The 13,538-nt window shown below is 36.1% G+C and overlaps 1 protein-coding gene across 1 annotated transcript; it reads left to right on the forward strand.

Annotated features, from left to right (window-relative positions):
- The first annotated feature begins 1,315 nt into the window (after positions 1-1,315).
- LOC306867153 (follistatin-related protein 3-like) lies at positions 1,316-8,473 on the forward strand. The gene is made up of 5 exons (XM_079412706.1): positions 1,316-1,532; positions 2,464-2,649; positions 6,040-6,255; positions 6,726-6,953; positions 7,033-8,473. Exons 1-5 carry the CDS (start codon positions 1,457-1,459, stop codon positions 7,065-7,067), a joined length of 741 nt encoding a protein of 246 aa, XP_079268832.1. The 5' UTR covers positions 1,316-1,456; the 3' UTR covers positions 7,068-8,473.
- The last annotated feature ends 5,065 nt before the right edge of the window (positions 8,474-13,538 follow it).

Genomic DNA, 13,538 nt, shown 5'->3' on the forward strand with positions numbered 1-13,538 from the left:
TTTTGTGGATGGCGTTAATGTTCGTCTTCAGCAGTCTTCCCCATTATTATGGTTTCAAAGAACAAGAGATACCCGGAATTTATACTGTAGGGATGGTCATTAATTGAAACTCAAATGTAAATATTCTAATATTTTGAGATACTGATTTTTGACTTTCATGAGCTGTAAGCTGTAATCATCAAAATTAAAACTTTTGAAATGTTTTACTTTACATGTAATGAATATAAAATATATGAAAGTTTCACTTTTTGAAATAACTTACAAGAAAAAATTAACTTTTTCATGATATTCGAATTTATTGAGATGCACCTATATATATATATATGTAACAAATGCTGGGTTAAATACAACTCAGCCAGCGCTGGGTAAGATATGGACGAACCCAGCGATATGGTTCCTGCCCAGAAGGTTGGGTTAAACATTTAACCCAATTGTTGGTTGAAAACAACCCAGCATGTGTTCTGTCCAATATTTACCCAGCACTGTTTTTTTTTTAACCCAGCATTTTTTTGAGTGTGTGTGCGTAAATATTTTATCAAAAAATGATTGACCATTTTCAATTGCCTTTTATTATTCTGCAGCTGATTTTATTTTGTACAAATAGTACGTCCATTAAAATGTGACCACATAGACTTGTGGTTTGAGACATTTTGCACATAAATGTATATTTTTGATTTATTACTTCTGTTATAAATACTACAAGTAAATACTAAAGGAAGCAGGGCTAGCTAGTTGTTACAAGAGATAAATCTCAGTAACTATGAGGTTTTTGGTTCAAACTGCAATTACACAAATTGAGTGTTTTCTCTAGCAGTGGTTTTGTATGTTGGTCAGACAAGATTCAACTCTATAATTAAGCTAGACTTTAACTGAAAGGTGGATATTTTTGCTCAGGACAAGTGCTTTCTTTTTAATTCAAGGGTAATGCTACACTGAGGTAAGCTTACAATAAGTAAACTTTACAAACAAACAATCAACCAATAAATATTAGAATAATAAATATATATATACAATGTATTTTGAATTTGTTTTATTTATTTATTTTGTAAGGCAATAATTCAATATTTGTTGAAAAACTAAACCTACCCAGAGAAATTACTTGCATGTACATTTTCCATTAAAGTTATCTTGGTAAGTTTCTTGGCTAACTGAGTTCAGACGGACCGAGATGAAGTGTGGGAGTTTTTCAGCCTCATATCCGAGAACTGACTCAAGTACACAACTGCATCAGCAACGCAACTGGCTGGAATTATCGCCCATCCCAGAAGCATAATTTACTCGGGACAAAATATTTATACAGAGGCGGACCGAAATCACTTACAACAAGCCCATTCACGAAACCTAGTGGAAACAACCCACTTTAATAGCTCTCTAGACTTCTTACCAGCCTCAACACTTTTAAGGAACGCCGCTGGTTCAAACATCTGTGCAAAGAAGCAGCCGTTTCAACAGCATCATGAACTTTCTGGCTGTACTACATTGTGTGATACTTATTTCAGTTTGTGAAATACTTGAAGATCATCGAACGAACGGTAAGTGAACGACTTTACAATATTTCGCTTTCTTCATTAGTTGCTATAGAAGTTATCAGAACTACTAATCGAGATATTACCATATGAGCGTGAAATAAACACTAATAATGACATTATAAATAACTTACTTGTATAGTGGATGTACCGTTCAATCCTGACAGCGATCGAGCAGCTGTTGCTATGGTTACCTCCTCACGATTTGAACGTTTGTTGTTCGAATAAGCTGTATAAACATATGTATATATACTTTTATGTAAAAATAATTCATACTCTTAAGGCTACCAGACGTTTTCTTTGACCCTCCTTTATGGGTAAGATGATGTTTAATTTTGCAAATGAACTTGGAAAGTCAATGCACTTTAGATTTATTGCATGCTCTGATATATGTGTGACATTACGATAGTTAACCACGTATTCAGAAACTGATGAGCAATAAAACCGAAATAAGGCATCTTTACAAAGACAAGTTAAGGTTGCTCTGTGCCTGCTCACAATTTAGTTTAAAGACTTAGTTAAAAGCCTGCTCTGACCAACCTCACCCCTTAGTATCAAAGCATACAGTTGTTTTTGTATCTGTGTACATACATTTATGCCAACTCTGAGCAGAATTAAACAGTCTATGTAAAGACAGCTCAAATGCCACTTCTGAAGCGCTTCCGTGCCACCTCTGGAATATATATAAAGGTTTTACTTATTAACAAAGATTTGAAATATTTTCACAAAGTGTCAGAGAAAACAATTCCCCTCATAACATGAGATATTTCTCACATGACATATTTTATTGGCTATTATGACATGTCTGAGATCACTTTTGCTTTAGTCATTAAAGTTTCATATGTGCAACTGTGAAGGAATGGAGAAAATGCATCTCAAGTTGGCAATATCTCTGAGATGGATTATGTATGTTTTCATTCTGTATTTGTTTGTCTAGCTGGCATGTGCTGGCTGCAGCAGGGTCCTGAGCACCGCTGTGACATGGTGCTCATGAGAGGCGTGAGCAGGGAAGAGTGCTGTGCGGCCGGCCGTCTGGACACTGCCTGGTCCAATACCAGTCTGCCCATTAATGAAGTCAGCCTGCTGGGATTCCTGGGAATAGTTTCCTGTAAGCCGTGCAAAGGTACAGACTCGTATTTACCCTCCGCTCTAAGATCTCAGCAGGTATACTGGGTTGTCCCGTTCCAACTTGTTGATATCAGTGAGAGCTGAAGTCTTCTTGAACTGGTTACTACACTCTCAGAAAAAAGGAACAAAAGAAGTACCAAAACCTTTGGTACAGAGGTGTATACCACCCCAGTGACAATATTTGTACCCTTTTTTTCTTTTCCTGAGTGTTTACCATTTTAAGCCTTCTACACACATTAGAGAACATTCCTCATTTGCAAATTAGGGCTGATCCCATTTTGGTCGAGGAGATTAAATCTAGTACTGTAGGCCAGATGCTGGTTTGGAGAGTTTTCTTTGCAAATGCAATTCTTCAGCAAGTTTAAAAAGCGTGAATCTACACCAGATGTTTTGCTTAACTTTCCCCGGCTGTTGTGGAAATCATTTACTACTGATCGCCTTGGCCAGGTATGTAGGTTCATATAAGGGCTCCAGACCGCTACTATTATCAGACATTTTAAACACAGAGTGTTATTACTGGAGTAAACAAGTTAGCCGACGTGATAATTAGAAAGAATTTACTCAGCCCAGTAAGCCCATAATTGTGCTCAAAATTGAAGTTTTGTGGCTTTTAGTGCATATCTATTAGATTTTAGGTCATCTGTATGATTATGCACTCTTAAAATCCACTTTTAGCAGGTAATTTTAGCAGATAGATGCGTTTAAAATTTATAGTCATCCTCCTCCAGGGAAACCAAGAAATTGATGAGTCCTGCTCTCACTCATTTCATCCAATCAAATGCTCTCCAGAATGAGAATGTTCCTAAAGTTGTAGTGACATCAGTAAAATTTTGGTGTCCAAAAATGGTCCATTGTCAACAGTGTTGTGAAGTCACATTTAAACCATGCAGCAGGTCAGCGCGACACATCCGCAGAAACAGCTTGACCAACATTGCACATCTGTATGGGGAAATAATTTGCCCTTACACAAAATTCTTGATCACATAGATTCTGACTGAAATTACTCTCTTTCTATCTTTCTTTCTGTCAGCTAAAAACTGTCAAACATACGTAAATGTGACTGCACCTTAATACAACTCGATTCTGATTATCAATAGCAAGTTGCAAATCGAAATTCCAGATTGTGTGGATTCTGCCCTAATGCTAAATTTTCCAGATTGCTTGTGATTATTAGCACATTAAAAAGTGAAATTCCTGATTGCATGGATTTCGCCCTCATACGAAATTCCTGGATTTCTATTGAAGTAACTGGATTTCACTTGCAGAATTTTGCTGAACAATAGTAAATGTGATTGCACATTAATATGACTTACTTCTAATTAGTAATAGCAAGTTGCAAATCACAATTCCAAACTGTGCCGATTTCGCCCTCATCCGAAATTCCTGAATGTGTGGATTTCTATTGATATCACTGGATTACACTTGCAGAAATTCGCTAAACAACGGTAAATGTGACCGCACATTAAAACAACCTACTTCTGATTAGCAACAGCAAGTTGTAAATTCAAATGTCAGATTGTTGGATTTTTCCCTAATGCAAAATTTTCCAGATTGCATGAATTCTTATTTAAATGACTGGATTTTGTCTGAAAAATAGTAAATGTGACTGTACCTTAATATGACCTAAATCTGATCAGCAATAGCACTTTGCAATGCGAGATTCCTGATTGTGTGAATTGTGTCCTCATACGAAATTCACAATTATGTGGATTTCTATTGAAATAACTGGATTTTACTTGCCGAAATTCACTGAACAACGGCAACATGTGACTGCACCTTAATATGACCTACTTCAGATTAGCAATAGCAAATTGCAAATCGAAATTCCATATTATGTGGATTTCGCCCTCACACAAAATTCCTGATTACATAGATCCCTATTGAAATGACTGGATTCCATCCCGCACTTTAATACAGCCCATATCTGAATAGCCAGCCCGATCTCACGGCAATTCGTACATATTTTACAAGGTGGCTAATTCGTACGAATTTGAACGACCTCACTCGTACAAATCATAAAATTTTTGCTAAATCGTACGTATTTTACGAGTTGCCAATTCGTATGAATTTGTACGAATGATCTACACCTAACCCCGCCCCTAAACCTACCCGTCACTGGGGTTTAGACAAAGTGAGTGAGGAAACGTGAACATCATGTTTGTAACATTTTGTTATAATTTATATGTATAATGTTAATTGTTCAATATATACAATTAATAAAAAATAAAAAACAAATAAAAAAAGGTGAGCGAGTGAGGTCGTATGAATTAGCCACCTTGTAAAATATGTACGAATTGGTCGTGAGATAGCGTTGAAATTCTAGATATAAATTTTTTATTTTTCTCTAAATTTTCTCTTAATTCAGCTATATTTCTCATTATGCATAAAAAAAAAAAAAAAATAGTTTGACATAATAGCAACTATATTTCCCCCCTTCTCTCTCCTCCCTCTCTCAGCATTCACTCTTTCCCAATGCTTATTGGAAAGGAGACTTGTTTTGTCTTTTCCTCTCGGAGATGACTGAATTCCAGCACACCGCAAAGAAAAATGTGTGCCACATGCAGGAGAGGTCTGGTCCTCATAAGCCTCAAACACAATCAGCATCATTAGACACTTGGGGTGAGGAGGGTGAAGAAACACTGGAAGTGAAAGTCTGTTATATTGTTTGTTCCATGGCGTTTGCTTTCCATTATCATAAAACTATATGGACTAGCGGACCCTACTGTGTGACCTCCCCATCGTGTTCTCAATGTCAAAACGTTTCAAAGCATTCCTGAAAGCTCAACTCACGCTTAGCGTCTGTCCGGCGCATTTTCTTACGTTTGTTTTTCGGGGGCAGACAAGGCAGTTCGTAAATCATGTGTGATTGCCGGCAGATCTTGAGGAAAAATAACAGGCTTGTGCTGGGATTTCCAGTGGAGGTGGAGGTATCTGATTCGGCCTTGAGTGATTTGGTTGGCTTCACAGGGAAGGGGAGCAACAGGATATTAGAGAATTTGCAGGAATGGGAGCCATAAGCTGGGATAACGGGGCCTGAATCGTAGAAACAGTTTCTGATGTGTTTTCTTTGCTCTGGCTTGAATGGAGTAGAATAGACAATTATTGGATAATGTCAATGGATGACTCATTGATTCAGAATGCCTCAAATTGCAATTGAGTTCAAGAGAGTTGATGTTAGCATGTTGCTAAGCTAACGGCGTGATATGCATAAAAATCCAAATATGAGGTGACAGAACTATTTTATCAACTTTTTTCAGTATTAAATGAATATAAAAATATATAAATAGTTTCCTATTATATAAAATAGAATATAAAAAATATAAGAATATAGAATATAAAAAGGTTTCCTTATAATCAACTTTTGTCCACTAACTTTGTCTGGCAGAGAACTGCGAGGGAGTCAACTGCGGCCCTGGAAAGGTGTGCAGGATGAAGTCTGGACGTCCCCAGTGCGTATGCTCTCCAGACTGTTCCAACATCTCCACTAAACACGCCGTGTGTGGGAGCGATGGGAACTCATACAAGGATGAGTGCGCACTCCTGATGGCTCGCTGCAGAGGTCACCCTGACCTGGAGATTATGTACCAAGGGGAATGCAAAAGTATGCTGCTGATTTTCAGGTTCCACATGCTGAGTCCATTATTTTGGTAAAATGTTTTGCAGACTGACTGAAAAGCTTCAGCTTCAGATTATTACCAGGACTGAATTATTAGTTCATATTTACCAGATAAGCTCCTAATAATATTTACCAGTCTCTTGTGAAAATGTGCACTTGATTGTATTGAATATAATTGACTGCAAACATTACATTGTTTACACTCAAGCCTATTCTTTCTTATTCGTAAAGTACATTATTTCTATACTAAATACTCTTTTTAAACGTATGCTAAAGTGTACTACTTTTTCCACAAGGGATGTCCAAAATTAAGCATTGAAATTGGCTTTGTTTTGTTTTGTTTTTTTGGCTAAATCGTGTAGAAAGTCATATGGACCCTGGTGGTCACTTGCATGTTGCATCTTCTAAACACGATTTTTCCATAATTTTCTTGATTCTTGACACTATTCTTTCAGAGTCCTGCTCAAATGTCGTATGTCCTGGGACGCATACCTGCGTGACGGACCAGACCAACAGTGCTCACTGCGTCATGTGCCGCACTGCACCTTGCCCAATGCCCATGGTCACTGAGCAAACCATCTGCGGCAACGATAACATCACTTACGCCAGTGCCTGCCACCTGCGTAGGGCTACCTGTTTTTTGGGTCAATCCATAGGGGTCCGCCATTATGGACACTGCAGAAGTACGTTTTTACACACCTGCAAGATTCTGATATATCCACATTGGACTTGCTGAACTCATTTTAATGTTGTGTCTTACAGGTAATGAAGGAAGTGAGGAGAATTCACTCTTCTGAGGATGTCAAGAGCAGATTCACTCCCTGTACATATTATGATGGCACATAAGACATGAGAAACCATATAGTCTCACAACACGGTTCTCTGTTCCAAAGAACCACTACTAGTATTTTATACGCATGCAATTCATACTTAAAGAAAATGTGTGGTTTTAACAGGAGAACTGAACTGATGAATTGACAATGTGCATATTGTAAATATACTACAAGCTACTATTTATTGGAGAAAAGTGAGGAATTCAGTGTTATTTATGTGTTAACACCATATATCCGTACATCAGCTGCCTTTATCAAGGTATTTATTGTGGGTTTTGCTTCAGTTTTCATGTACACGTCAAAACTGAATAATGTAAACATGCACATTCCCGTACCTATGAATTTCCTCATGATTACTGGATAAAAATGTCTATTTTTTTTTTTCACAAAGAGCTATTTCTTGTCACTTAAATATTTTAGAACATAACATTTGATGTTTTCTTATATTATTTGATGTTTTTAATATTTTATATTATTTATATGTGTTTTATAATTATATTAACTGTTAATTCCCATGGTTTTCCAGACCTGGAAATGATCATTTTAAAACATTTTCCTAGTTTTCTAAGACAGTGGGAACCTTGACATGAGCACTCTGTATGCCAGAAAAAGTATATCAGCATTGTCAGCCATGAGCTTTTTCACAACTCTACTATGAACAAAGCACATAGAAAATTAACCAGCAAAAACGATGACCAAACACCACTGAAATATCTTCTTGAACAATCCTAAGTACAGCTTTCCCAAAAACATGCCTCTCTGCAAAAGCCATGTGGAGTCAGTTGAAATTCTTATGGACATGGGAGACTACTTACTCCTTGAGATAAAGTGTTGTGCGTGTACTGTTTGTATTCAGAGGGATTACTCAGCCAAAACAGCTACGCTTCCAGGCCACATTCACACTGACGTGAAGACCAAACTGAGCCACCCACCAAGCAATGAAATTACCAGCTACAGTCTGATGGCAGCAGTTTTTTACGAGGATGCTGGGACAGTCAAATAATGTACAGTACATTCTACTGTTGTAATGGTTTTCACATTGTCGGGTTGTGTTTTTGTCGTTTTGTGTGTGTTTGAGATTTATGGTCGCTTGACCTTGTTTTATACTTAAATGGCCATAAGGAGAATTTCAGTGACTAGGTGTTTTATCTGATTCCCAGTAAATGATATTGTGTTATGCAAAAAAGAAGAAAGAAAAAAAACATCATTGTACAAGTTTGTTCCATGCATTCCTTTCAGAAGATATTTAACCTTCCTGTAAATAGAGACCTTTTGCAGTATCTGAATATATACTGTAAAATTCAGTTTATTCAATTGCATATTTTTGTATTGTTTACTTTTTTTTTTTTTATTAAAAGTTGTATGATTCTAATGGTTCTTGCTGATTCATGTTTAAGATTTTGAAGCCCAATTCATGTCATCCAGTTTGACAAATTAAATATACAGGTAAATTAATAAAATAATTTGATAAATTAAAAAAAACTATTATATATATATATATACTGATACATTTAAAAAAAAAATCTATTTTTTAATTAATAATTCCCTATACTGGATTAAAATGTCTAGAAACATATTTCTTGCCAATTAAATATTTTTGAATATTTCTAGTATGTTTCTATGAAATGTAATGTGGTAACTATTTAATATTAGTTTATATATTTTTATTAAAATTATAATAATTATTTACATGGTACATGGAAATCATTTTAAAACATTTCCCTAGTTTTGTATATTTTGTATAAGACCATATTTCAAGCTTACTGCAAATAGAGAGCTTCTGCAGTATCTAAATACATGTAAAACTGAATTTATTCAATTGCATATTCTTGTATTATTCACTTACATTTTTTCATTAAAAACATTTTACTGTGTTAATATGAGTCTCATAAATGATTCATGCTTCAGATTTTGACCCAATTCATGTCATTCAATTTGAGAAATTGTTAATAACAATTAAACAGTCGATTATTTAACTACACAGATATAATAAATACAAAACAATATATATATATATTTTGATTTCAAGTTATTTTAAGTTTCGCAAATGCTAATAATATAAGAAAGTTAAAATTAAATATATTTATTTCTAATATTTCATAATGAAGTGCAAGTTTCAGGTCTCTCCCCAGGTGGCCATTGCAACATCATGGTATTGTGCAAAACATTAAAAAAATCTACAGAAGTTCTTAATTCAAAGAATTTACTCTGAGTAGTCTTTCAAAGTATTTAAAGTTCTAGATTTTTCCCAATTATATAACATTGTTGGGGGAGTTGGAAGGATTAGTCTGCTGTCTTTGAGTCAGCCCCTTAACTAAGAGTGGCAGTAGTGAGAAATATAGGGGTTATTGACTCATTTTCCTGTCTGAAAAAGCTCTCTTGTTTTCCCCCCTCTTCGAGAGGCTCTCCTGAATCCCGACTGCACTCCGCATCTGGTTTAACTTTGAGAGATGTTTATATTCTGATCCGGGGCTCTTTTATTACATTGGAACTGAAATTAATTGTTTGCTCTAGCAGGCCATAACAATTCCATAAAAATGTTTGCAATGCATTGTTACGACGTCTCCCTTTTCTCCTTGTTTAAAAAAGAGCTGTTTCTGTTTGTCTAGAATGTTCCACAGTAATCCTGAAAGCAATTTAAGGGCCTGATTTAATTATCTTGTTATGACAAAAGGAGGTAATCAGGTGTTCAGTGTCTGAAATTATGTTTGCCTTCTGTCCAAATAAGAAACAAAGTTCTGTTTGTTTGGGTGTTCAAGTAAATCCACAATGTACATATAGAAGAAAGGTGATCTTCTTGTTATGTCTAACTTAGAAGGTTTGCCACATCCTGGAATGAATTCATAGCTGATGTGACATTTTTATTCAAAATTCCATCTCTAGAGAATCACCACTTGTGCGTCACTTTTGTTGTCGTACTCATTATGAGTGGCGCCCCTAATTTGTTCATGGTGTGTGTCGTTACAGGCCGGTTTACCGATTCAAAACGTACAGGAAGTGCAAACCAGACGGTATCAAAGCATTAGTAATTACATGTAGTGACACACACAGAGCAGTAAAGTTAAAAGCCGTATGTTGTCAGGATCTACTATTAAGCATTGCAGCTTCCATTTGCTGGATGAATACGGGAAGGGAACCTGATGAAAGACAGCTAAAAGCAGCTTTCGACTGTCTTAACAGACAGATGAGATAACACTTTAGCGGAAAGCAATTAGTTTGTCCACACCAGATGCGACAAGACACGAGACAAAATCAATTAAAAAGTACATATGTAAACTAATTTTTTAAAAATTAAACCATTTTAGCATTAGCCTATTCAAAATACCCAATAATACTTGTGCTCACAGAGTTAAATTTCACAATGTTCGTTTTAGGCTGTTATTTTCAAGACCTGGGGCCAGTTGCATAAACTTCTGTTAAGACTGTGTCTTAAGAACTAGTTTGACCAACTAGCAGTTAACCAAATCAGTCTCATATTTTGAATTCGGTTTAGACTAATCTACATTTTTATGTAACCGAATTTTAACAATTTTGACCAGTCTTAAAGAACAAAATTAGATGACTAACTTTTAAGACTAATCTAAACCTTTTGTGCAACCGGCCCCTGAGGTAAGTTAAGTGTCGTTTGGATTAAAGTCCCGCAAGAATGACATTCGAACTCATTTTAGTATTGTACAAAACACATGGGCCTACTTACCTGAGATGAAAATTGTCAGCTGCGAAGTTGCAGAAATAAAAAATCCTCTGTCACTCGTCGTGGACAAAAACTCATCCAAGAACAAATACTCATCACGTGCCAAATCTGGACACTGCAACGGTCGTGATATATGACGTCAAAAAAAAACGTACATTCAACATAAAAAGAATAGTAAATCCAAAAAGCAAGCAATCCAAAAATATAGCAGTCTGCAGCTTTAAAGCTTGTGTTAATTGAGAGGTCATGATTAATCTTCTTTTGATAGGACTTCACAGGTCAGAGTTTACCAAACTTGAACTTTGCCAAATGCGAAACTTCTTCACATGAGTTTGTGTTTTATTTGTTCTCCAGAATTTGCTTGGGTATTGAATGGAGACTGCCTCTAACACGGAAAAGATACCTTAGCATTTCGCACTCTTAACCCTTAAATGCATAGCCTACCTCATTTTAGCGACCCGGGACATCATTCACTACCCTCTCCTGTTTGATACATGATAACGGGATGATTTACCCATAATTACTGCAGGCATAAAACAAAAGAATATCATCAGTAAAAATTTAACTGGTTTAAATGGCTTTACTGCAAAGCAATTACTACACACAAAGAAATATAAATGTCACAGTGATGGTGGATGTGTTGAATAAGCTGCCAGTGATCAAAATATTGATTTTGAAGTCTTTGAAAATGATAGTTTTGAGAATATGGTTGAGATCACGAATATGAGCCAGACGCTGAATGTACTGTGGAAGAGCGCAATGGTAAAATAATCTGCTCAAACTGAAAAGGTAACGAAATATGCTGTATTTTATTCTTCTGTAATTTGTTCTTAAAATATCATGAGAGATTTTTGCTATTGCAGCAGTTAGAGATCCATCCGTGCTAGATATATAGGTCCGGCTCACTAAAGACCCGAATATTTAATAATGATTGGTAAAACATTCATGCATTTAAGGGTTAAGCAGTGTTGGGAAACTTTCGAAAACACATTTGCTTAAGCATCAAATACGAATGACTTTGGAACACAAACAGAGACATTTAGTAATGAATGGTAACCAAACTTTTGATCATCTGTGGTCCTCCTCATTCACTTTAGATATATGGAAACGAGCAGCTTGGACATTCCGCAAAGCATCTCCTGTTTTGTTTCATGCATTAAAGAAACGATGAAACGATGGAGAGTGAGTAGGCCTAAATGATAACAGAATTGTAGTTTTTGGCTTCACTCTTCCTGTAAATTGACCAAAACCACATGCTTAAGGTTAACGGGTGCATGCAATTGCATTTTGCTTCAAGTAAAGTAGATTAAGACAACAGTATGCATCAGAAGTTATGCAACCACTAAATGTCCCGGTCGAGTGCAATGTACAGTAAAGCAAGCAGAGATTTTATCTGATGACTGCCTGATCTCACTATGTCTCACTGTGTGGTCTAAAACTAAAGATAGGATTTGATTTAAATGATTCTATTGTGTCTCAAATTAAAATAACACTTGCGTCATTGCCTTTTCATACTGAGATTTATTTTCAAATGATAACTAGCTAATTAGCTAAATGATAATTAAATATATATATTTTTATTTTTATTCCACCAAATTTACCTAGAAATTGTCTCATGAAATGAAATCCCATTACTTCTCATCTGCCCATATGGGGTCCATTTTCTCTAATCCAGCCACATAGTTGTCTTATGATACATGATCTGTCTGCAGGACAGACCCTTGAATTGACATCTTTGCCTGTTTTGCATGAGAACCACAAAAACATCCAGATCTATTTCCTCTTATCTGCACCATGAAAGTCATTACTGGTCTGTAATGTAAAGCAACTGTAATGTTTTTAATGCGCTGAGGCCTGACCAAGTCCGGGTACAAGGGTACAAACTATAAATAAAACAGCTCTGTGGAACAGAAAAGCAGATGTTTAACACAATGTCAAAGCTGCTCTTTTCTATTCATTGAAAGTGGATGGTGACCAGGGGCTGTCAAGCTCCAAAAGAGCCAGAAAACTCTCCCTGGTGATTTCTGAAGGTATTAGATAGGAACAGATTGATTTAGGTCGTAATTTACTGCAAATGTATAAGCTTTGGTCACCATTCACTTATACAGAAAAGAGCAGTCTGATCATTCTGCAATAACTCCTTTTGCATTCTTTGGATGAAAGTAGTTGGGTTTCGAAACACATGAGGATGAGTAAATGATGACATTTAAGTTTTTGAAAATAGGCCTTGTTATCAGGAACACAGTGTGTTTCTTCACCTCGTGTGAAGCAATACTCCCAGCTGGTGTGGATCGCTCACATCAACAGTATATTACTGTTCTGTCTGATACATGACGCCTGCAGATGGGTGTTGATGACGGAGTCCAGTTGTTCAAACCTAAACTAGCACATGACTCAGGCACTGAGGAAGTCCCAGTCTAATGTTTTGGCCTGAGGAATAGTATTCTTTCTTTATAGACACGCTCAAAATCAGGGGTCCATGAAACATCGACTCAGATGCAATGAACACCAGAGCTCTTTGGAGCAAGAGACAAGGATACAATGTTCAGATTATACTTATAATGTAAAAGTAGTGTTTGCTAAAATTAGGCCTAAGTATGTTCATAAACAGTGGTGTAGAATGTCAACTATTTCTTTCTCTCATCTTGTCTAATTATCTCACTAAGTAGAAATAGATGCACGCTACAAATCAAAACAGTATATTTTTTATTTCTTTTATTCAGCAAGGACGCATTGAATTT

Source organism: Barbus barbus, assembly GCF_936440315.1.
Source record: "Barbus barbus genome assembly, chromosome: 49".
NCBI lineage: Eukaryota > Metazoa > Chordata > Actinopteri > Cypriniformes > Cyprinidae > Barbus > Barbus barbus.